This window comes from Alligator sinensis, unplaced genomic scaffold (genome assembly GCF_000455745.1).
Source record: "Alligator sinensis unplaced genomic scaffold, ASM45574v1 scaffold17_1, whole genome shotgun sequence".
NCBI lineage: Eukaryota > Metazoa > Chordata > Crocodylia > Alligatoridae > Alligator > Alligator sinensis.
In genome coordinates, this window is record NW_005842491.1 from 341,865 (window position 1) to 364,450 (window position 22,586).

The window sequence follows — 22,586 nt, forward strand, 5'->3', positions numbered from 1 at the left end:
CTGAGGTTTCAGTAAACTCTGAAAAAAGTGAGTGGAAATCTTTCTCATGTGCTTATACTTTGTGCTATGGAAACATGGATACAGCTTCAGATTAGCGCAATTTAGAAGAGTATGCCCTTTCCAGCAGACTTTTTGAGAATCAGGACTATTAGATTTTATTTGCAGTTCTGCCACTTCTGTAGTTCTGTCCATGTGTGATTTTTGACTTTGCCTGTCTGTGTTCCAGTTACTTTACCACAGTGGTTCTCAACCTTGTAGACTCAAGGCACTTCTCAGAAAACGACAACTCTTATTTTTCATTTACTTGTTGACTACAGAAAAATAATAGAGTATTTCTTTTGCAATGAACCCAGAAACAGCACGACACGTTAGAATGTTCTTAGCACTATGAATTCCTATTTGAAATCTCTGCGTTTATATGTGAATCATGCTTGCACACCTAACGGTGCTAATATTGTACGGCACCCCCTAGCACCCTTGGTGCCACAGCAGTGATTGAAAACCACTGCTTTTTCATTATAATGGACATAAGACATACTTACCCTTCTTCATGCATTTAGAAAACCTTCCATTCAGTCCCTAATGCACCTGGTTGCTGAATTTGTAGCTAAGACACGAAGTTATATGGTACTGTAAAAATATAGCTGTATTGTGAAGTTTGTACGGACAAAAGAGATCCTGGAAACTACAGGCTGAGTGAGGTCTAGTATTTAGATTACTATAACTAAATGCACTGAAATAATCCTCTGACTACCACAGTTCATTTTAAGTTATATGTTTAAAAATTAAATTTGCCTGAAAAGTTGGAAAGTGTCTTAAATTCCACTTGGACATAGCAAAGTATATTGTCTGGCATTCACTTGTTTTTTAAAAAGTAGCAACAGATTAAACAAATAGACCCTGAAATAAAAAGAAGAATAACAATGATAGATTAAGGGAAACACTTATCTCATTTCCTTTCATTCAGTTGGATCATGCATGTGGTTTGAGACCATAAACTCTAGGGATTATTTGATCGTAGAGACGGTAAACATTTTGGATTTAAATTTCTTGTACATTTCTTTTGACTCTGATTTTGACATATTTGAATTCCCATCTCATTCTTTCTCTTGCTTTTTATTCATCCTCATTTTACTGTTTGCCAGCACATATTACTTGGCAGTAAATGCTAACATATGTTCATGTTCTTCTAAATGGTGGCATCAATGGTAATTATAAGCTCTTACTTTGCCCTAGAACCAAGTACCTACAATAGGAGACTCCTAACACTAAATGGCAAAAAGATAGAGCTGGGGCACTACTTCAGTCTGACATTTAATAAACTGGATTAGAGGGATTGCTATATAGAAACAAAACCTCATTAATTTGCATTCCTGGTAATTAAAGGTTTTATTGGATTACCAGTTGACATATATTTTTATGTGGAAGTCCAGCTTTGAAACTTAATATTTTTGGACTACATGGAATGACTTGCCTTTTTCCAATTTAAAATTTAGCAATGCAAACAATTTTTCGAATAACTTTTTTTTTTTCAGATGTGTTCGCTTTTCTTTTGACCCATAGGAACATGTGGCTTTCTGAATCTTTATTAGCTGTTCTCAAAGCCTGTTCTTGATTTGTTTCAGGATTGCCAATGATTTTGGTGTCAGAGTTGAGAAGTACAATTGTAACATTAAATTTCTCAAGTTATGCTATTTTAAAGAAGAAGGTCAAAAGCAATAACTTGTCCAGGTTTCTTTGGGTGGATGGAGGTGTAGGATAATGTGCAATTGCAGCCTTTTATGCAGACATATCACACGAGGAAAAAAAGTTTGGCTGTCATAAAATTAATAAAAAACAGGCCTCTAGAGGAATTGTTTCAAATGCTGCAGGTGTAGCAATCAGGGAGTATATTTACATACAAGTCAGCTTAATAGTGTGGGATTTATACTAAAGTGGTTCTTAATGCAATACAAATTGAATACCCTGTCTCAGAATTAAATGGAAAAATGTTAGAAGGAAAGGTTTTATGGCTTTTGGTGGGGGAAGTGGATAGTAGGATGGATTTGTTAGGGTGTTTGCCATATAAAACTAATGATTTCAGTGTATAAATTGAATTAATATTCAGCCTTCCAAGTTGGTCCTCTGATGTCTTGAAAATAAATAAAGGTTTTTAACAGGTTTGGGTGGGCCTGGCATGTATCTGGTAACACTGACTTAAAAATAACTTATTTAAAAAGCAGATAAGGATTTTTAACATATGCCATTAAGAAATCCAATGAAGAAGGCACTAATGACTCTACGATCTCTTCTCGACTGTGTCTCTATCCTGCTTCCCCCCACTCCATTAGGAAAAATGGTGTGTTTATAAATTAGTACTCCATGTCATATATGATGGATCTGAGGATTTATTCTTCCATTTTTGAAGAGAGAATTCTGCAGGGATAATAATTCCTTGGCACAAGAAAGAAGAAACATTTTCTAGATAATGTAATACTATACCAGACTCCTCAAGTCATAGCTGGTTGATATTTATCATTTCTTTTCATTTAGAATTTCATATAAAAGGCACCAGCCTACTGATCTGGACACCTCTAACATTACTGAAAATAATCTAACAGGCAAATTAGTGGTAAAACACCAGCAAAGTTGGGCACCGTCTCCCTTGCTCTCTGCCCCCCGCACCTCGCAAGCCTCCCTCCTCCACAAACAGTTGCCAACAAGCAAAACAATGGGCCAACGGGATGCCCAAACTTCACTCATCCAAGACTGTTTTAAGTGGGTATGTAATCTTGTTTCTGAGCTCAGCCCTCATGGAAACTGCTCTCTTCTTGTTAGCAGGGGCTCTAACATGAGCACCTGCATTGACTGCAGCAGTATGGCAGAGAATGGCAAGAGTGTCTCAAATAGGCAGATTCCTAAACCATTTAGAGTTTCTAGCTGGAAATCAACACCTTTACAGTCCATCCAGAAGTCATGAGGAAGCCAGTGCACAACAGGGAGAACACTTGCTTCTTGGATTTCCAGTATTCAAAAAGAATTGCCATCTCTTCTCTACTTGCCCTCTCCTGGTTCCTCTCCCCCCCCCCAAAAAAAAAAAAAAAATTAAAAAACCCATCCAGCATCTGTCTCTTGCCAGTTGGCTTTAAGGTATAGCACTATGGAAAGCATCAGAATCTAACTGAGATGACAAAAGCACCAATCCAAAAGATTTTCTCCCTTTCCTGGTCATGTGTGGGGAAGAGAAGACTTACTTCTGGTCACGGCTGCAAATATGAATCTTTAGCAAAAGCTGGGGGCTTTAACCTGTTTAATGACTTTCAAGGCCTCTTGATAAATTAATGGATCTGCAAGATTGTTCTTAATGGGATGTTCTGGAATGGCTTCAGTATACTGTTTTTAATATCAAAATCTCAGTTCAGGAACTCTTGGAAGTGCTGCTTAAAGATTGTTATTCCATTCTTGGACTTCAGAGGGGTGGATCTTTGTGTGCTTTATCTATAGATAGCTTTGATTGTGCTGAAGAAACTATTTGCATTCTAGCTGTTGTTAAACTTTTGGATCTCTTTTGCTTTGCCCTGTCACCACTTGTTCTTTCTCTCTCAAATATTCCTCTGGATCTTGGCTTTAGAGTTGCAATAAGTGTCTTGCCTCTTTTTGGAGTTGATATCAGTCTGCCAAGCTTTGAAGGCTCTCCTTTTTCTGTCAGTGAGAGTTTGAATTTCCATGTCATTCTCATTGAACCAGTCCTGATGTGTCTTTGTGGAGAAGCCTAGAGATTCTTCACACATCTCTTGGATTCCTTTCTTGAGGCTGTCCCAGTGATCCGTAGTGTTAAGATCATACCATGTTGTATACGAGTGAAACTTGGACTACATATCGGAAACACCTGAAAGCTTTGGAGCGTTACCATCAGCGATGTCTTTGAAAAATCCTCCAAATCAATTGGAAAGACGGAAGAACGAATGCCAGCGTTCTGACTCAAACACCACTAGCATTCAAGCCACATTTATATGGCACCGGTTCCATTGGACAAAAAGTGTCATATGGATGCCTGAAAACCAGCTCCAAAAACAGGTCCAGTGCTCCCGTGGTGGTTCATTTGTCAGACTTTGGGGAAATGCAAATCCCACAATGATCGGGCACTGGCAGGTTGGGAATTTCTGGTGTTTGCAGATTCCTCATGATCATTTGGAAGAGGAGTAGAGAGATCTTGGACCTTTAGGGCCCAAAGTCTCTAGGGGAAAGCTAACACTTTACATTTCTCCTGGAAATCAGCTGGCAGCTAGAGCAGAGCTATTCTTGCCAGCTGCTGCTAAGTGGAGATCCAGAAGCAGATCAAAGAGAGCCCCTGGCTGGGCATCATCACTATATTATATGGTTACTTATGCCTTATTAGCTCTTCTGAAGTCTCTCCCCCCCCCCGGCCCATGTATTGTGATCAGGAAGAGTGAAATGATGCAGCCTGGCATGAAACTGGAATGAGACAACAGGGAAGAAAGGCAGTTACCCAGTATTACTCCCCTGGGACCTCTGGGAGAGGGAGGAGTGGAGCAGCTCCAGAATGATCCACCTATACCTCCCTCTCAGGATCTGTAGACATGTCATGATTATACCCTTGCCATAGGAATGTCAGGCTGGCACATGGTAAAAAGCTGGGAATTGAATGCAGAGTTGCATGTTTGTGTCTGAAACAGGTTGACAGTGACAAGGCAGGATATCGGACAACTATGTGAAATGATGCTAAATATCACTCTTCACACTGATACGGTACCCATCTAGCAGATGTAGAGATTGGCAGAGAATATGCTACAGAGATTGCCTAGACAGTAACCAGAATCCCAAAGATACCCTTGTGTCAGGAATTAAACTATATGAGCAAAGTAAGTTGAGAGACTTAACTGCAGGTTAAATTAGAAAGCTTTGCAACTACCAGGCAAATGTCTTTTCATTATAAAAATTAAATAAATAGCTCCCTACTTGCAAATGATACACTGGAGAGAAATCTTCTTAATGTTGTTTGTTTTCTGTGGTCTCTCCTGCATATCGTCAGACAGCTGAAACTCTTGTATGTAGTTGCAGTGTTGCACACATCCTTGTAGAAGCCTGTAAGTCCTAATTGATACCATATTAAACGTAAGCAGTCAGTATATAGCGAGTATGGAGTGATTTTGATGGTAAATCAATACTCTGATAGAAGCAGACCAGAAAACTTTTGACGCTTATTCAAGAGGGACTTGCCAAAACAAGACATATTTATGACAGAGTTCCTGACTGCTTTTTCAAAGCCACTTGAATTGCTGCCAAACGCTAAACACGCTCAAATTCCCAGGAGTTATATTCAGCACAATGAGTGGATATTTCACAGTAAATATTGGCATGTCAGAAAGCAGGCATTAAACACCAACCTGACAAGCAACAATTGGCTGCTTTGTGCGGATGATATGACGGGTTGTTTTCATCACTAAGGAGTGTTCTTGCGCAGCAACTTCTGTAAAGCTGAGGTTGTCGTTACATTTAGAAGCACTTCAAAGAAATTGCAGACAAACTTGTAGCCCTGGATGTCTCTGTAGCTTCCATTGCAAAAATCAACAGTAGAAATGTAGATCCCTGATAACTAATTGCATGTACAGAGACTGGCTGAGCTGGCAATAGGCATCCAGCATTGTCTGGTGAAACTATAATGTGATTTGTTGGTTGTGTTTGAGGCAAATGGGCTGGTTCCAGTAGATGTCATCCTCTGCTTCATTAGACAGCCTTAAATACCTCTCATGTTACAAGTGGGGGAAAAAAGAATGGTTGGGTCTTTTCCTATTCTCTAGTGCATTGGTGGCCAACCTTTTTGGCAGGCGTGCCACAAGTTAGGTCCAAGTGTGCCACAAGTTAATACCCCCCCGAATACCACTCCCAGTCCCCTTCACCTGTCTGATCTGCCATTCTGTAATGTGACAGTGGTGAAGTTGCACAAACGCAGTACCGGCAGCCTGAGTCGCTTTTAGCTCTCACAAGCAAAACAGTTAACTACTGGAATAGGAAATATCTTGGGAAATGGTGTTGCTGTTTTGCTCAGTGGTACTCCTCCTCTAGCCTTGCTGGTACACAAGCAGTCACTACTGTACTGCAAGGCCTACTCTTCTTCCAACAGAACCTGACTGCTTGTTTTTAATAGCCCATGAGAGTTATCATTGAAATAAAACTGTTAAAAAATTAAACCTGTTTTCACAATAACTTAAAACTGTTCTTATATCCAAGTGTTCAAGAAGATCCTTTTTGAACATTTTTCACTTTTAAAAATCTCTTTTGGAAAGGTTACTGTGTATTACTGAGAGAGCTACTGAAATGGTGAAAGAAAAATATAGATGTTGTTACGTATTTCAGTAAGTTTATTAAAATTGAGAGAGAGAACTGCCTTTTTCATGGAAAAACACACATTTGACACCAAGTCAATGACTTTTCAAAAATTGTTTTTTGAAAAAGTCTAGTTTTCAAAAATAAAAATAAAATAGTCTTTTGAAAATGTCTACCACCTGTAGAGGGGAGTAAGGGTATGAACCAAAATGCCCTGGCCAAATTCTAGCTTGTGCCTTCCTGTGCGTTCTCCTGCAATTCCAGAGGGAACAGATGTTAACCTGCTTGAATATCCTGTTGTGTGGTGCTTTTGCATGTGGCATTAAACAACTTCCTAGTTGCATTCCTGAGGTGGCTACATTTTGGGGGGATTAAGTGATTCACATATATAGTTGATGATTCGCATGTGCAAAGATATAGATATAGGTGCATGCATTTATGTGCTTTTAATTTTATTTAGTGTATTAAGTTCAAAGAAAAGTATATCAGTGCAGGCTTATCCTGATCCCCAGCCAGTCTGAAATGAGCAGAACCTCACTAGCCCAGGACTCGTTGTGCAGGGGAGCATGTGTGGTGTTTTGATAGTGAAGCAGCATTGAATCAAGCAGTCTCTACTCCCTAGGGAGAAGGAACAACAAAGGCTTGCTGCAAAGGCCTCGTTGTCACTAGTGAAGGAAGGAGAGAGCAGTATTTCTGTAGCTGTGCCTTAGCAGAACTATTGAACCGTTATCTACATACAGATCTTCTTGTCCTTTTCTCCGTGCATGGCTGGGGACAGTGCCACCATCTTGGCTATTACTGAGATCAAGACATGACATATCAACTTCAACTTGCATATCTATCTAGGTCTTTAAACTTGCATGTCACATCCAGGTTGTGTCTATATCTTTGCATATTCTTCCCTCATAACATATCTGAGATTTTCCCTTTCCTATTCAACTTACACAGAAGTTCTCTCTATCTCGATCGCTGCAATGTTGTTCTTTCTGATCTTGACACATCTCCAGTCTAAATGCTGCTGGAAAGATCATTTTTCTAGCCTGTTGCTTTGACCATTTGACCCTCTTTTTGCCTTCTGTTCCACCATCCCTTTCTTCATTGTGTCAAACATAAGCTACTTGTCTTCACTTTTAAGGGTTTTAAAAGCCTGCCTTCACCCTGCTTATCTCTCATTCAGCACCGAGAGATTGATTATTGTTTCCAGTCAACCCTAGGGTACCAGCTTCTATCATGCCCACTTGTTCGATTTTCATCCAGTATTTTTGTTTTAAGCTCGTCTGCTCTAGTACTTGGAAAGAATTCCTTGTAAACGTCTGGAAAGCTATCTTGCTTTCTCCTTCAGTTATTCCCTTAAAATTCTCCATTGTTATGAAGGCTTCAACAATTTTGACAAGAGCTAGGCTGTTGTGGTTTTGAAAACACTGCTCATTGTTCTGCTTAATATTGATTCTTTGTGTTCCTACACTTGTCTGTATCCATCTGCAGTTTCTGGTTTAATACTTGCACCATAAACACTTTGGGATGGAGACCATCTTTGTTATGTATTTGTTCAGCTCTTGAGCTACTGAGATCCATGACTGATGCTTCTATCACTTAACTTCTATAGATAAGAACTGCTACTTACTGGGGCAGACTGTAGGTCCATCTTGCCCAGTATCTTGTGTCACACAGTGGCAGAGAGGGAATGCTAGAAGGGAGAATAAACCGGATAGGACCAGGGGTTTTCTCCTGTTCTTCTCCCACTTCCAGTCTCCGCCACTTAAGGTCTAGGAAGATCTGATAGATGCTGTACCCCTAATTTCTATGTTTAATAGCTACTGATGTACCTTTCCTCCAAGAATTTGCCCAATCCCTTTTGGGATAGATAGTAAATAATAAATCCCTATCTACTTTCTCTTCACCACTTAGTGTTTTGTAAACCTTTATCATGTTCCCCCCTCAAGCATGTCTTCTAAACTGAATAGTCCTAGTCTCTTTAGTCTCTCGTTGTATAGAAGCCTCTCCATACCACTAATCATCCTTGTTGCCCCTTTTTCTCTATATATAATAATATATGTATACTAATACCTTTGAGTCTCCCAGACCCTCTACTGTTCCGCAGGTGAATTATTCCGTTCATCTTTCTGTTCTTGAAATGGGGAACACCCTGGTAACTCCAGTGTCTGTACTGTAAAAGAAGCAGGTAGATCTCCTGTCTGAGGGTTGAGCATATTAATAGGAGAGGCACAACATTTCAGCTTTGTAGCACCGCATTAGCCCTTGAATCTGCAGAAGACATAGTGGTTATTGAGAGAGACCTTTGTGTTCTCTGCATCTCATCCATACATCTCTAGGATGTTCGCTAACAATTTGCAATCCTGATGTTGCTAGAGTTTAGCTAAAGAGCTGGACTTTCTCTGGCCACCCGTGTTTGCTGGTTGATTGTTCCATTGGCTCTGGGCAGACCACAGTTCTCACTTCTGAGATTCCCCTTTGTAAGCCAGCCAAACTCATCTGTATCACCATTTCCTGTACTATCCATACATCCATCTTGTTTATTCCATTCTCTGTTGCTCCTGTTTTACTTCACAGTTCTTTTAGATTAGTTTAGGCAACTAGATTTTGTGCTTTGTGAATGCTTCCTTCAGCTGTTCTTGGCAATGGGATATTTATACTTCGCAGCACTGGAGCAAGCACAGACGACCGAGAATCTGAAATGCAAATTATTGTCAAACCCTACCATAAGCATTTTTATGACAGCCTGTCACGCATATGGAAACTGCTACTTTAAATGTCCATATCCTCTTTACCTACTATGCTATAGAGGCATAAAATATGATACACACAACATCTGGTTTCTTTCATGCAAGAGGCATATTGAAATTTGTGTAGTTTTGCCAACTTATGTTTTCCTGCCCTTTCTGTGCAGAATGACTGGATAATAGAAGCCTTTAAGCCCAGCCAGTCTCAGACTTTGGCTACACTGACACATGCCTTACATGGTTTGCCACCTCTTGTGTGAGGAATAAGTACTTGAGCAGGACTTCTGGAGGGAGGGAGGAGGTGTCCACCTGTTTTTTATTTGTACCCATTTTTTAAGGTGCAAGAATGACTTTATTTCATTTTTCAGCCTGTCATGCTGCTGCTGTTGTAGCAAACTTTTTCTTAAATCCTCCCGTTAATTTTCCTGTCACATGTTAGCGATGTTTTATTAATCACCTACTTTCCTGAATTCCTGCCGGGTAATAATTCTGTTTTATATGGAGCTTTTCCTGGGGCTGTCAAAGACTAATTATGCCCCATTAACTTAACTAATTCACACATGTAGAATGTTTTTTAATAAGCCAATCTTGGTTGTCTCTTAATTGCTAAAGACTGTAAACTCAATTACACTGAAACTGCACTGAGGATTTTCACCTTCTAAAACTTCCTGCAGTGCAAAAACATAATGGAAAGCCTAAGAGCATCAGTTAAATAGCATGTCTTATTTCCTTCCAATTTAAGCAGCACCATTCACTCCTAACAAATTCATCAAAAATAAAAACTCCAAAATGTATATTAAAATTAAAAAATTGAGACCAGGTTTAAATCATTGGGCACACCTACACGAGATGTTTACTGTGGAGCTGACACATGCAGCACCCAGGAGCAATAAACTTTGGCACGAATTATGCCAGAGTTTATTCAGCCTCCTTGATTGCATGTGTAGATGTGTCCATTGTGTACGTTTTATTGGTACTTTTGAAAATTAATGATCAAAGTATAAATTTGCAAGATAACTTTTACTTAGTAAAACACATCATTCTTCCCCCTTTAGCAAAGCAGAAAAAATCCATCCGTCCATCTGGCTGTTTTTGTTGATAAGCAGCATCCCTTACAGCAACTTCTGAGCATTTCTCAAGAAGTGGCAGGGTGGCATGTTAGAGACTAACTGGTTTACAGGGGCTTGTGCTTTCATAGGTAACAATCTGCTTTGTCACATGTTAATATGAAGCTAGTATCTGATGAAGTAGGTTGTTGCCTGTGAAAGCACGTGCCTTTCTGAACCAGTTAGTCTCTAAGGTGCCACTGCTTTACCTTCTGCTTGACTTCAGGTTAACAGTAACCATCTCTTCCTTAAGAACTGAAAATAACCAAGAATATCAGCCTCTTGCTTTCTCATATGGAGAAGTAAGTTACTTGATTTATGGGCCAGAGCTTCACCTAATATAAACCTGTGTACCTCCAGTGACTTGCACTAAAGAGCATTGGCTGGCCCTATATTGGACTTAGTGGGGTCTGGAAACAGAGAAACCCTCTGGGATTCCTCGGAGAAGAAAAGGCAAAGTGACTTTGGATTGGGGAGAGGGAAGGGGAGTCATTTTGGAGGCAGGATGAGAGAATTTGGCAGTCAGCACTTTGAGATCAATAGTGTTTACAGTTTTTGTTACATGTGGCTTGAAGGGAGTGGTGGAAGATGCTGAGTAAGCTTCCTCAAACAATTACATTCAATAAACAGCTGGCATCCAGTAGAAATTGTTTGGAAACGTTCTGTTTCTGAGTTGCTCTACACATGGATCTGGTGCTTTCACTTTCCCAGTGCTGAATGCATTTCTATAGAAACAGGATCTCACAGCTAAAAAAACCCCCAAACCATTTGGTCCTGTCGTTCCCCCATTCCCTCTCCCCAATCCAAGCATAATGTCAAAGGGAGTAACAGCATAATAGAAAAGAAAGCCTAAATTTGCGTGGGAGGTGAATTTGCAAAGGAAAAAAGGGCACTTGCATGTTATTGAAAGCTGAATAAGAGTTGCCTACTTTAAATCTCATTGATGCCTCTGAAAATATCCCTGGAGTCTTTGTGTACAGTGGCTGGGAGTCTTCAGAGATGTCCAAGGGTTTTAGACACCCAGTCTAAACTGAATATCAGTGCGGGGTTTGTGCCAAATATCTTAAAACTCCTTTGAAAATATCAATCAGAATAGTTTTCCATACAGCCATAACAGTGATGTAAAGGGCCTGTTACAGTCAGGATTTTCCTAATTAGACTAAAAACTGAAACCCAAGAATGAGTCTTGTACCAAACTGATGTGTGCGCCCCCACCCCCCCAAACTTTTTAAGTTACTGAGGAGTTGCACCAAAACAGAATTTGACAAAAAAGGTTTACTTTCTTCTTACAATGTCCCCAAGAAAGTAGTTTATAATACAGCTGTGGAAAGTGCGTTTTTTTATTTTGTTTTTTTTTAGTAAAGGAAAGCAAATGCTACCTGAAACATGGGACTGCATACTGATATTGGCTTCTATGATGTTTAGATTAAAGCAGCTTTACTAGGAAGATAAATCCATGCCTGGTGCATGAGATATCGACTGGGTTAATCTGGTGACTTGCTAGTAACGCTAAATTCAGATATGTACTGGCACCCAGTTATGAAAAATAATGTTGGTGGCAACTCCATTTCTCTGGAAAAAAATATGGATGCATGGCACTGAAACAGTTTCTGCACAGAAAACATGACACTGTTTATGAAGAGCCATGTCTAATATTCTTTTCCAGTTTGGAAAGAGGATTTATTTTAATATATCCTTTTTTAATTGCTGTGAGCTGGACTTGTAAATATTGCAAGTGGTTGAGTAATACTCATCTGTTAGCAGACCAAATGAAGGGACATTTTTTCCACACTTGAAGACCTGATGTGGTTCACACAGCTCTGAAGGGGATACTTGAGAGCAGATATTGAAGAAAAAAAAAGAAGAAAGTCTGTTTAATAATTCAAAGAGGGCTGAATCTGAGGAGAAGCCAATGTGTGCTACACTGTTGAGTGAAATGCATGGGACATTGTGCAGTTAGCCAAGAAGTTTTGCCAAGAGTTTTAATAATAGGGGATTTATTTTTAGGGGAGGGATGGGTTTATCATCAACATTGCTACAATGTACTCCTCTGGCAAGATGTGAAACTAATATTTCAGCTAAGAGAAGCAGATAATACCCTTTGAAACATAAGGAAGATGAAGTGGTCTGGCAAAACTAGTTTCATATAGCTATTTATTTATTTATTTATTTATATTTTATTTGTTAGATTTATATGCTACTCTGCGAAAAAGACTCAGGGCAGCTTATAATAAAAGACGAACTTAAACATATTTGAGAGAGATGATTATGTAGCAACTCCCATAACAGTACTCCAATTTAACCTTGCTTTGCTGAGTGCCAGCCCAAATGAAAAAGGGCCTTGCCCACTGTCAACTTAGCTCAGGCTTTCAGTAGTTATTTATCATGAATCTGAGTAGGTTTTAAAGACACCATTTTTCAGGTGCATTCTTTACTTGAATACTTTTAACACACTTTTTTTGGGTAGGTGTGTGGAAGTAGTGTTGTTTCATACCTGAGTAAAAAAATTGTCACAAAATTTTGGGAGACTAGCCTAGTATTTACAGCATGTCAGCTAATAAGATTTTTGGAAAGGAAATATCACACAAACATGTATCTGCTGCATGGTTTGGCATAGCACTTGTTAGATTCTTTATCATGGTCATTGCTCTTTGTTTTCCACAGTTGGGGGGGGGGGGGGGTTGTTCAACAAAACTTAACTTTTCGCTTTGCAAATAGCTTCCTCCCTCAGCAGTAAAATTACCTGTATATCACCAGCAACTTCATATGCAAGGACCCAGCAAGCTTGCAAGACCCTGCAAGGTTGGCACACCACCCTGGGGTGATGCCAAGGGGTGATACTTAAGAGCCCCCTTTAGTGTTGCCCTTTGTGTGTGACTGAGGCCAAAACAGAGGGCCTTTCCTTTTCTTTTTATTAAGATTCTTTTGAATTTAATGTTGCTTGTCAGGATGGAGGAGAAGTTGTGGGGGGCAGCCCTCTGTAGGAGGAGAGTTGCGAGCTTGGAAGGGTCATTGGGGGAGGAGGAAAGGATCTCTCTGAGGATTAGGCAGGGTAGTGAGAGTTGGATGGACAGGGGGTGATGGAAGTAGGAAGAGGTTTCTTATATTTGGTTGTAACTGGTGGTTGAGAAGCATGGTTGGGATTGGCCAGAGCAGTGGTTGTCAACCTTTTTTGTACCAGGACCCATTTGTAAACTTGGATGGCCAGTGTCCTCGCTCCTGACTTGCTGCCCCCTGCACCTAGTCCCCAGCCCCCCAGTATGTGGGGCAGGAGGTGGGTGTGTGGGGGGGCATGGTGGACCCCAAGTGGCCCCTTGCAGGCTGCAACTCTGCCAGCCAGCAAGGGAAAAGCCACTGTTTCCCACATTTTCTCCTTTAAAGGCAAATCCATTTTTAAAGTTTGTTTGCGACCCTTTCATATATTCTTGCAACCCAGGGGTTGAGAAACACTGGGCCAGATGGTTTGCTTGTAGGGAGGGAAGTAGTAATTGGTTGTGGGGGGGATTGGAGTTTCCAAGTTTTGGGGGGTGTTTGGAGAATCTACAGTTGTTTCTTCTCTGTGGGTGGTTTATTGTAAGCTGCTCTGTCCATGCTGGATAGTGCAGGATATAAATCTACAAGGTAAATACATTGTGCAGAGAGAATGCTTATTGAGGGTTCTGGTGGTTCTAAGAAGAAATTGCAGTCTTGCGAAGATTTAGGCATGTTAGTCTCTGCTTGGCGTCTGTATAGAAAATTAGTACAACTAAGCAGGTTCATAAGTCTTCAGGACTGGGGCCCAAAGTAGGGGATGTCTCTCTTTAAACATCCACCTGCAGAGTAGCAAAAATAGTGGTCTTAGTGTCAGCCTTGAGAGCTTTAACAAAGAATCCTACCAAAAATAGGACTTTGCAGTTAAAATACTGCCCAGGTATCAACTTGAAAGTTCTAATTGAAATTTTTTCAGCAGTTGAATGCTCTAAATAGCACTTTTTTTCAAGGGAGAAGTAAAGGGAGAGACTCTAAAGGAAGTTTCTTTTAAAAATTCCTTCAAATTAACCTAAAGCAATAACTTAATTTTGTTCTGTTTCTTCTAGGGATGCTGGTGGTGATTGTCTTGTTGCTGATTGCAATAGCAGTGGTTGCCGTCTGGCCAACAAAATAATATGAATTCAGGGACTATCAGAGAACCTGTGTATCAACGGTGGAGTATGAATGACACCAGAGCAGAACAACAGAAGTGCAAACACGTTTTGTGTTTTTAAATAAACTCAACAGTATTAGAATGAAGCTGTGTCCGACATGCATCAGTTTCTGCTCAAAGTCCATAGCCAGACAGTTGTGGCTAGCTTGAAAAGGGCTCCTTTACTACCTGAATTTTGTATTTAAAGGGGGCACAACTGGAGATAGACACTTTTTTTTTTATAATTTACTCCTTGATGCACCCATTTCTAAGCAAATGATCATATAGATCTGCCATGCCCCCTCTCCCTTGTGTCAACATCAGCTGTCCTGTGGGTTTCAATTTTCTATAAACTCTTAAGACATGATTCTTGTAGTACATACATGGAGCTCTTTCACTCTAGTGCTTCTCTTGAGAATTAAGACGTTTTCATCTTACAAGGACGTGAATGTTTTAAAGAGCTCATTTATACTGGATATCCATAAAGTCTGAGAGCGGGTATAACCCTACAATGATGTCTGATGGTAAGGGTGGAAGGGGATTGATTTAGTATTTCAGATAAACCTTAGAAGTGTATTCAAGTATGACTCAGTTTTTGGCTGTTGTGAGAGAATTATCAGTGTTGATCTCCGCAAATAGAAATGTAAATAGCTGAGGGTCTTTTCAAGGTTTTGTACAGCCAGGTGCATACAAGTGGAAAGCACTGCCCAAAATGTGCTCATGAGGAGCTGAGACTTCCTGGTAAGTGTGCTTTAACTTTATACTGAGGCAAGTTTTATCACAGCCAACTAAACTGCAGAAGATAAAACAGAGTCCATGTACTAATCTCAAGCCCAGATTTCTGCTTCTCTTTCTTTTATAATGTTCCACAGTTTGTTAAACCTGCAATGGAAAATACAAGTATTTAAAATGCATTAATGAAAAAAATGTAATGCTTATTTCTGGCCAAAAATTATTATTTTCATATATGTGCCAACTTGATTGTCTGAATGGATAGAGCAAGCAATAGCACTGAATAAAAGTCAACTTGTTTATATATTGTGTTCTACTGGCTTTCTTTTTTCCTGCTATGTCTTAATAGTTTCACATTTAATTTATTTTTTAATGTTGCCATTATTTTGAAATGTCTTCTTCACATGTATTTTAATGGTTCCTGTAGCCCCAAGCTAGTCCTCACCTCGTGCAATCTCAGCACTGGATGATATGGATTTTTAAAATGAGCATTTGGTTCTTGGCACTGACAATCAAAATCCTATCTTATAACGTCTTCTGCCAATGTGCCATAACGCAGGCAAAAGTCAGGGTCCGTGACCCACTTACTTTAGAGCAGATACTGAAACTCTAGTGGTTATATGTGATATAGCATGACAGGGACTCTAAGAGCTGAATGAATCTAAATCGCTAGGTTTGGTTGCTCTGTGCTCTGGAGCTGACAAGAGCCCTGCTATGTTACTGATCCCTGAGCTATTCAATCCCTGTGAATGTTTCACTGTATGAGTAGCCAAAATTGGACGTGTTGGTTATATAGAAAATAGGCTTATAGGAGTAGTTCATATAATCAAACCATCACATAAATTTCTTTCTCGTGACTATGGGAGGAGTAATGGGATAACACAGCAGTAGATCAGGGAGTGAAAAATACCTTTGTCTTCCTTGCAGTAAACATCTAGTACTCAGTGCATATGACTAACTGTGTCCCTTGGTGGAAACTGCCTTCATGTTTTCATCTGCCAAGAAGCTTAAATAATCCCTGTAGTTCTTTCATAGCCAGGAGGGGAATAGTGCCCTTTTATAATCATCCATCCTGCATTTCTGGAGAAGGCCCTTCTCAAGGCCCTTCTCAAAGCCCTTGAAGGGTCAGTTGCATTAAAATTCCTTAGAAAACAGGGGTCTTGCTTGTTTGCTTGAGAAAGTGCTTCATATTCAAACAGATGCAGGAGAAAGCAATAACTTTAGTATCTTGCTTTTTACAAAAAAAAATAACATTTAAAAAACCACAGTATGTTTTCAATGTTTCTATTGCTTACTTTTAAAATATAAATGTTTTCTAAGCACAATCGTTCCAGATGAAAACAAAATAATTTAAGTTTTCAATATGGCATTAAGGTCTCCTGCATTTACACAGTTTCTGTGTTAAGGAAATAAATTGGAAAACCTAGTTGAAATTAACTTGATTTAGGAGCCTTTGATCTATTATGCCACTACTATCTGAGAAATCTCCATTGGCTTCATAGAATAAAGTGAGATTTTGCAGAAATCAGAATTTAGACTTGTAGGTTTTAATTAAAACTATACTTTACTGGAAGAATTAAGGTTCTGTTTTAATTTCCAGAAGCCATTAATCAGGATAACTTACGCCTCTCTTCTGTGTGATTTACCAGGCATGTTCTGATGCAGCCTTTTCAAATCTGGTGCGTGGGGAAAGAGGAAAGCCTGCAAAGCTTATTGGTGAAGTATTTGCCAAAGTGCTTCTTTGCTTTCCCCTTTAAATAACATTGTACGTGTCATGCGGGTGAGCAGTTTTATTAAAAACAGAGAAGTAAATTGGGCAGTGCTTTGATGTTTGAGTAGAAACTTTTCTGTTTTACTGCTCCCTGGAAGGGTTAGGAGACCTAAAGTAAATAGCAGTGTTTCATTATTGTCTTCAAGCAAGTGGAAGCAAAGATCATCAGGTGCTCAACTGGACTTCTTTGCATTTTCAGTGCCAGTATTACCAGTTACTGTGTTATCTGAGTGCATGAGTTTGGTTGCTATTTTGCAGGGTGATTGGGGTGGGGGTAGGGACATGTGTTCAGCTGCAGAGCCTAGCAGCTGATAGCAGTGTGAACTAGGAGGGCAGGGCTTGCCTAGGTAGAAGGGCTAAGCCAGCCAGAGTCCCAGCAACACTAGGAACCAGCAGACATGGGAATTTGAGTGGGAGTTTGCTGGGAGAGTTTGCCCAAGCCACTTTTTAACCTTTCTTCACTGTAAGTTTGCTGAGCAGAAGCAGGTGAGGAGACGGAAGGATTTTTTAGGAAGTGGCATCAGCTGAAGGAGAAAGAGGATTTGGAAAAAGAGCCATTGAGAGGAGCCCCAAGATGTTGCAGTGCCAAAGCCACTGCAACTGCCAGTAAGCATCTGTGTGCAGGCTCTGTCCAAGTGTGTGTGGGGGGCAGGGGGGGGGAGAGTGGAGCAGACACACTACTGACTTCTGAGATTTCCACTCAGCCCCTGGTTTGGTTTTGCAAGGACTGTGACTTGCATGTCCCTGCCATGGACAACCATGGGAGAGGGTGTTTTGGTGAGAGTTGTCACCTGGTAGATTCCCTCAGAAACCAGGTAAGGTAGCTACAGAAGGGGGTGGTTAGCCTCAGAAACATCTGTGAATAGCCGGCCTTCACTGACGCAGTGCACAGAGACCTCAAGCACCATAGAAGAGGTACAACCAGGGAAGGTGTTCATGGACAAAGATGACCTAGACTCTCAGCAAGGTGAAAGCTGGCAGCTTGTCATTTCTGCCAGTGAACAGCATTCCTCTGAACCTGTAGCTGTCCAGCTAGAAAGCAGGTACAAAACCCTGACATCAGATGAGAAGGAACCTACTCCAGTGGGGCAAGAGACCACACCATGTAGCCACATGGTCCAAAGGCTGGGAGGACTGAAACCACTGCCACCAAAAGACAGTGATTGGTGCTGGAGGTTGAAGACTCCCTGTTGGAGGGGACAGAGGCTTCCATCTGCTAGCCTGACCTGCTAGCTTCAGTGGCTTGCTACTTGCCAAGAGGTGTCATGGGAAGGTTGCCAAGACTCATCCAGCACGTTGATTACTACCCCATGCTGCAAATCTATGTTGACAGTAATGAGACTGCCAAAGGTGATACTGAGCAAATCAGATGTGACTACAGGACTCTGGGTGCAAAGGTGAAAGGGATGGGGGCTCAAGAGATGTTATAATCCATCCTGAACAAAGGTAAAGGACCAGGCAAGAGATCAACAGGTGGTTTCATATAGTAAACCCTTGCTGGCAATGGCTTCGTTGACCAAGGGAGTGGTTTTCCAGGAAGCAGGACTGCTGGGAAGATATCAGGTCCATTGGATGAAGAGGGGAAAGAGCATTTTCACATACAGGTTCACTAACCTAGAAAGAAGAGCTTTACTTTATGTTTACTGGGGGATGGAGACAGAAGTCCAGTGGTAAGTATAGATCCAGGAGGCCTGGATAAAAACCAAATAGGGGGAAGCAATAGAGGAAACCTGAACACTTTTCTCAGAGAAAAGTAGGGCAATTGGTTACCTACCTAAAATATACACTAATGCAAGAAGCAGGAATAATTTGGAAACCATATTACAATCAGAGAATTATGATGCAATTGGGATAATGAAGACTTGGCAGGATAGCTCACATGATTAGAGTACTGCCATGGATGGGTATATCTTGCTCAGGAAGGATAGGCAAGGGGAAGCAAGGCAGTGGTGTTGCTCTATACATGCTTGTTTTGAGGTGCAGTATGATGCAGGGAGGTAAGCCTGCTGAAAGTCTCAGGGTCAAAGTTAGAGGGGAGAACAGAAAGGGTGATGTTGTGTTTGATGTCTGCTATAGACTACCAAGCCAGGAGAAAGGGTCGGATGAGGCTTTCTTTACACAACTAACTTTCTGAATCGCAGGACCTGGTTATCATGGAGGATCTCTACAATGAAATCTGCTGGGAGAGTAACACAGCAATATAAAGAATATCCATCAAGTTTTCGGATTGTGTCGGTGATAACTTATTGGTACAGGTGGTGGAGAGGCTAAGTAAAAGGGAAGCTCTTCATGATTTTATGCTTACAAGGGGGAAGGAATTGGCTGAGAATGAAGGTGGAAGTTAACTTGGATGGCAGTAGCCATCAAGTGATCATGTTCATGATGCAAAGGAAAAGAGCAGCAGGATAAAGATGCTAGACTTCAGAAAAGCAGACTTTAACTCAGTAAGGGAACTGGTGGACAGTAGGGCTGTGTGAAATGGCACCGTTCCACTTTGCCATGAGTTTCAACGGTTCGATGGAACAGTTTCATCTTGAATTTCATTTTGAGTCGAAACAGCTGTTCTATTCCGTTCCATCGAAACAGAAAGGCTGTTTCGACACTGTTTTGAGTTTCGCTGGAGATGGGGACTCAGCCCGGCTGGGCTGCTGCCCAGTCCCCCGTGCTACATTGCACCGGGGGTGGGAGGCAGCCCCCCACCAGGTCTTGCGCTGGGGATGGGAAGTCATCCCAGCTGGACTAACTTTCAATCCCAAGCCTATGGTCTAAACGTTTAGACTTTCAAAACATTTCAACCAGCCTTGTTTTGTTTCGAGGATATTTCAACAGCCTTTGTTTCATTCCGATTTTGCTGTTTTGACCTTGAAATTGGTTAAAACAGTGTCAGAATGAAACGGCCAGTGAAATTTCACAAAACCCTAGTGGAGAGGATCCCCTGCGAGTAGAGTCTGAGGGGGAAAGGAGTCCAGGACAGCTGGATGTACTTTAAGGAGGCCTTATTAAGGGTACAGGAGCAAGCTATCCTGATGCAAAGCAAGAATAGGAAGTAAATCAGGAGGCTGATCTGGCTAAATAGTGAATTCTTCAGTTAGTTACAGCTCAAAAAAAGAATCCTATTAAAAGTGAAAATTTGACCAAGTTACTCATAACCGTATGAGAGTATTACAAAGAGCAGGCAGGGATAAAATAAGGAAACCCAAGACGGAATTTAAGACGCAACGAGCAAAGGAAGTAAAAGGCAATAAAAACAGATTCTAATTGTATGTCAGAAGTGGAGTAATATCAAGGAAAGTATAGGTCCATTACTGAAGCAGCAGGCAACCTAGTAACAGATGATGCAGAGGAAGAAGAAGTATGTAATGCTATTTTTTTTTTTTTACTTCAGTCTGCTTGAGTAAGGTCATCTGTCAAGTGACGAGCACAATTGGCAGCACGATAGTGAAGGAAATAAGTAGCATGGAGTAGTGGAAAACAGGTTAGGGATTACTTGGAGAAGCTGGATGCTTTCAAGTTGACAGGGCTGAATAGGATACACCCAAAAGTACCGAAAGAATCAGCTGAGGTAATTTCCGAGCCATTAGCTATCATCTTTGAGAACTCATGGAGGTTGGTCAAAGTCCTGGTTAACTGGGAAAGGGAAATAATATTGCCTATCTTTAAGAAAGGAAAGATCCAGGGAATAAGCAACCAAACAGTAAGTCCATGATGCCTGGAAAATTTGTGGAGAAGGTCATCAAGGAATCTACTTACAAGCACCTGAAGGAGAACCAGGTGATAACAAAGAACCAGCATAGATTCACCATAAGCAAATCATGCCTGAGCAACTTGGTTTTCTTCTATAACAAGGTAACTGGCTCTGGTGAGGGAAAGCAGTAGATCTGATGTATCAGCAAGGCTTTTGGCATAGTCTCTCATGACATTCTCATTAGTAAACTAAAGAAATACAGCTTAAGTGAAAGTACTGTTAGGTAGATGTATAATAGGTTGGATAACTATGCTTACTGAATAGTCACCAATGGGTTAGTGTCTAGTTGCGGGGAGGTATCAAGTGTGGTTCCCCAGGGATCTGTCCAGGGTATGGTATTGTTCATCATTTTCATTAAGTCTACAATCAACCAGATGAAATTCAACAAGGACATGCAAAATCCTGCACTTGGAACAGAATAATTGCGTGCACAAATACAGACTGGGGAATGATGGACTAGGCTACAGTACTGCAGAGCAGGACCTGGGGGTTACAGTAGACCTATGGAAGCCAACCTTACTGGCAGGCATGACACAAATTAAGTCCTGCCTGTGCCCTTCCTGAGAATCACTTGAATCCTCTTCACCTGCCTGATCTGCTACTCTGCTTTCTGCCCCCTCTACTGTCTACTATGGGTCAAACATAGAGGTTCTCCAGGGCACTTGTGATGTGCTGCAGGTTGGCCACCCCTGCAGTAGGCAATAAGCTGAATATGGGCCAAGACTGTGCTGATGCTGTAGAGGAAGAGAGATTACCTATAAGATCCAGGTTCCAAATCATGAAGAGGGCCCTAGAGTTGATACCAATGGGCTCCTACAGAAATGCAGGGAGCCTGCTCCGATGCACTGGAAATCCAGCACGTTGGAGCAGACTCAATCAAGTTTGCTGGAGTACCAACATTGATGCGCTCTCGCATGTCTTCCATATCACGTTTATCCGCGTCCCCATGCATTCCCATGCTGAAATAATGGTAGCTGGGAGCTTTGAAATAAAACACATTCTATGAGCTTTAGTTCAAAGCACCCCGCTGCCATTTTTTCAGCACGGGGGTGTGCAGGGATACTGATACATGTGACATGTGGGTGCTTTTAATTAGCACAGCTCGCTAATTGAAGTGCCCAGTGCCACATCCCAAATGCATGTAAAAATGCCCAATGGCTTGAATTTCCTCTTATAAGAAAATGGAAGCCAGTGCAATGTGTTATGAACTCGTCTTTCTGCTTTTCTAAGGAAGTAACTTGGACTAAAAAGGTCACAAATAATTAACGAAGAATAATTATTTGCCAGACCAGCTTACCTGAGGACATGATGGATTGTCTATCACCTGTAGGCCCTAAATTGAGACTGGATAGCTTTTTGAATTAAATATTTTCTAAATGAAACTCACTCACTTGGAGGTTATGCGCTTGATTCAGGCAGAGGTCAAGCTAGATGATCATAATGGTATCTTCTGGCCTTGAAATCTGTGAATACAAGGTTCTCGCCCTAACGTGAGATAATAGTTTTGCTCAGCCCAAGCTGACTTGAAACAAGAAAATAAAGCAAGGTTCAGAAACCATAGTGTAGAAAAGGACTGCCATCATTTTAAAAGGTGATCTACAAAGCTGTCTCCTGAATGTGTTAACCTTTTGACTACCTCAAGGGAAACTTAAGTCAGGAGGACTTCAGCTACACCATGGCTGGTTTTCAATTCAAGCAGATGCAAGTGAAAAAAATGCAAGCACCTCCTAAAGCATCAGGTACCCAGATAGACTTGGTTACCAATCCCAGAACCTTCCTCTTGAGAGGAGTTTCTGTGTCCTGTCAGAAAAACTTGTTACGCTAAAAATCTAGACTACTTCCTGTACAAGAAAAATTCTTATTTTGTCCTATCAGCATTGTGCTTCAAAACCTCACACTTTTTGATGCATTTATCCACACAACACTCTTGTGAGGTAGGGAACTGGTAAACTGAGGCCACCCAGGAAGTCTGTGGTGGAGCAGAGAATTAAACCTAGGTCTC

General features: G+C 41.0%; 1 protein-coding gene across 3 annotated transcripts in view; it reads left to right on the forward strand.

The window, feature by feature from the left end:
- STX8 (syntaxin 8) overlaps positions 1–15,372 on the forward strand; it is a 181,761-nt gene extending 166,389 nt beyond the window's left edge. For all 3 annotated transcript variants that reach the window (XM_025212904.1, XM_025212902.1, XM_006031271.3), the window contains one exon: positions 14,251–15,372. Coding sequence is in view for 1 of the 3 variants with exons in the window: in XM_006031271.3 (XP_006031333.1) it covers positions 14,251–14,318 (68 nt within the window). In the remaining 2 variants the exon portion in view is untranslated. The remainder of the gene's footprint in view (positions 1–14,250) is intronic.
- The last annotated feature ends 7,214 nt before the right edge of the window (positions 15,373–22,586 follow it).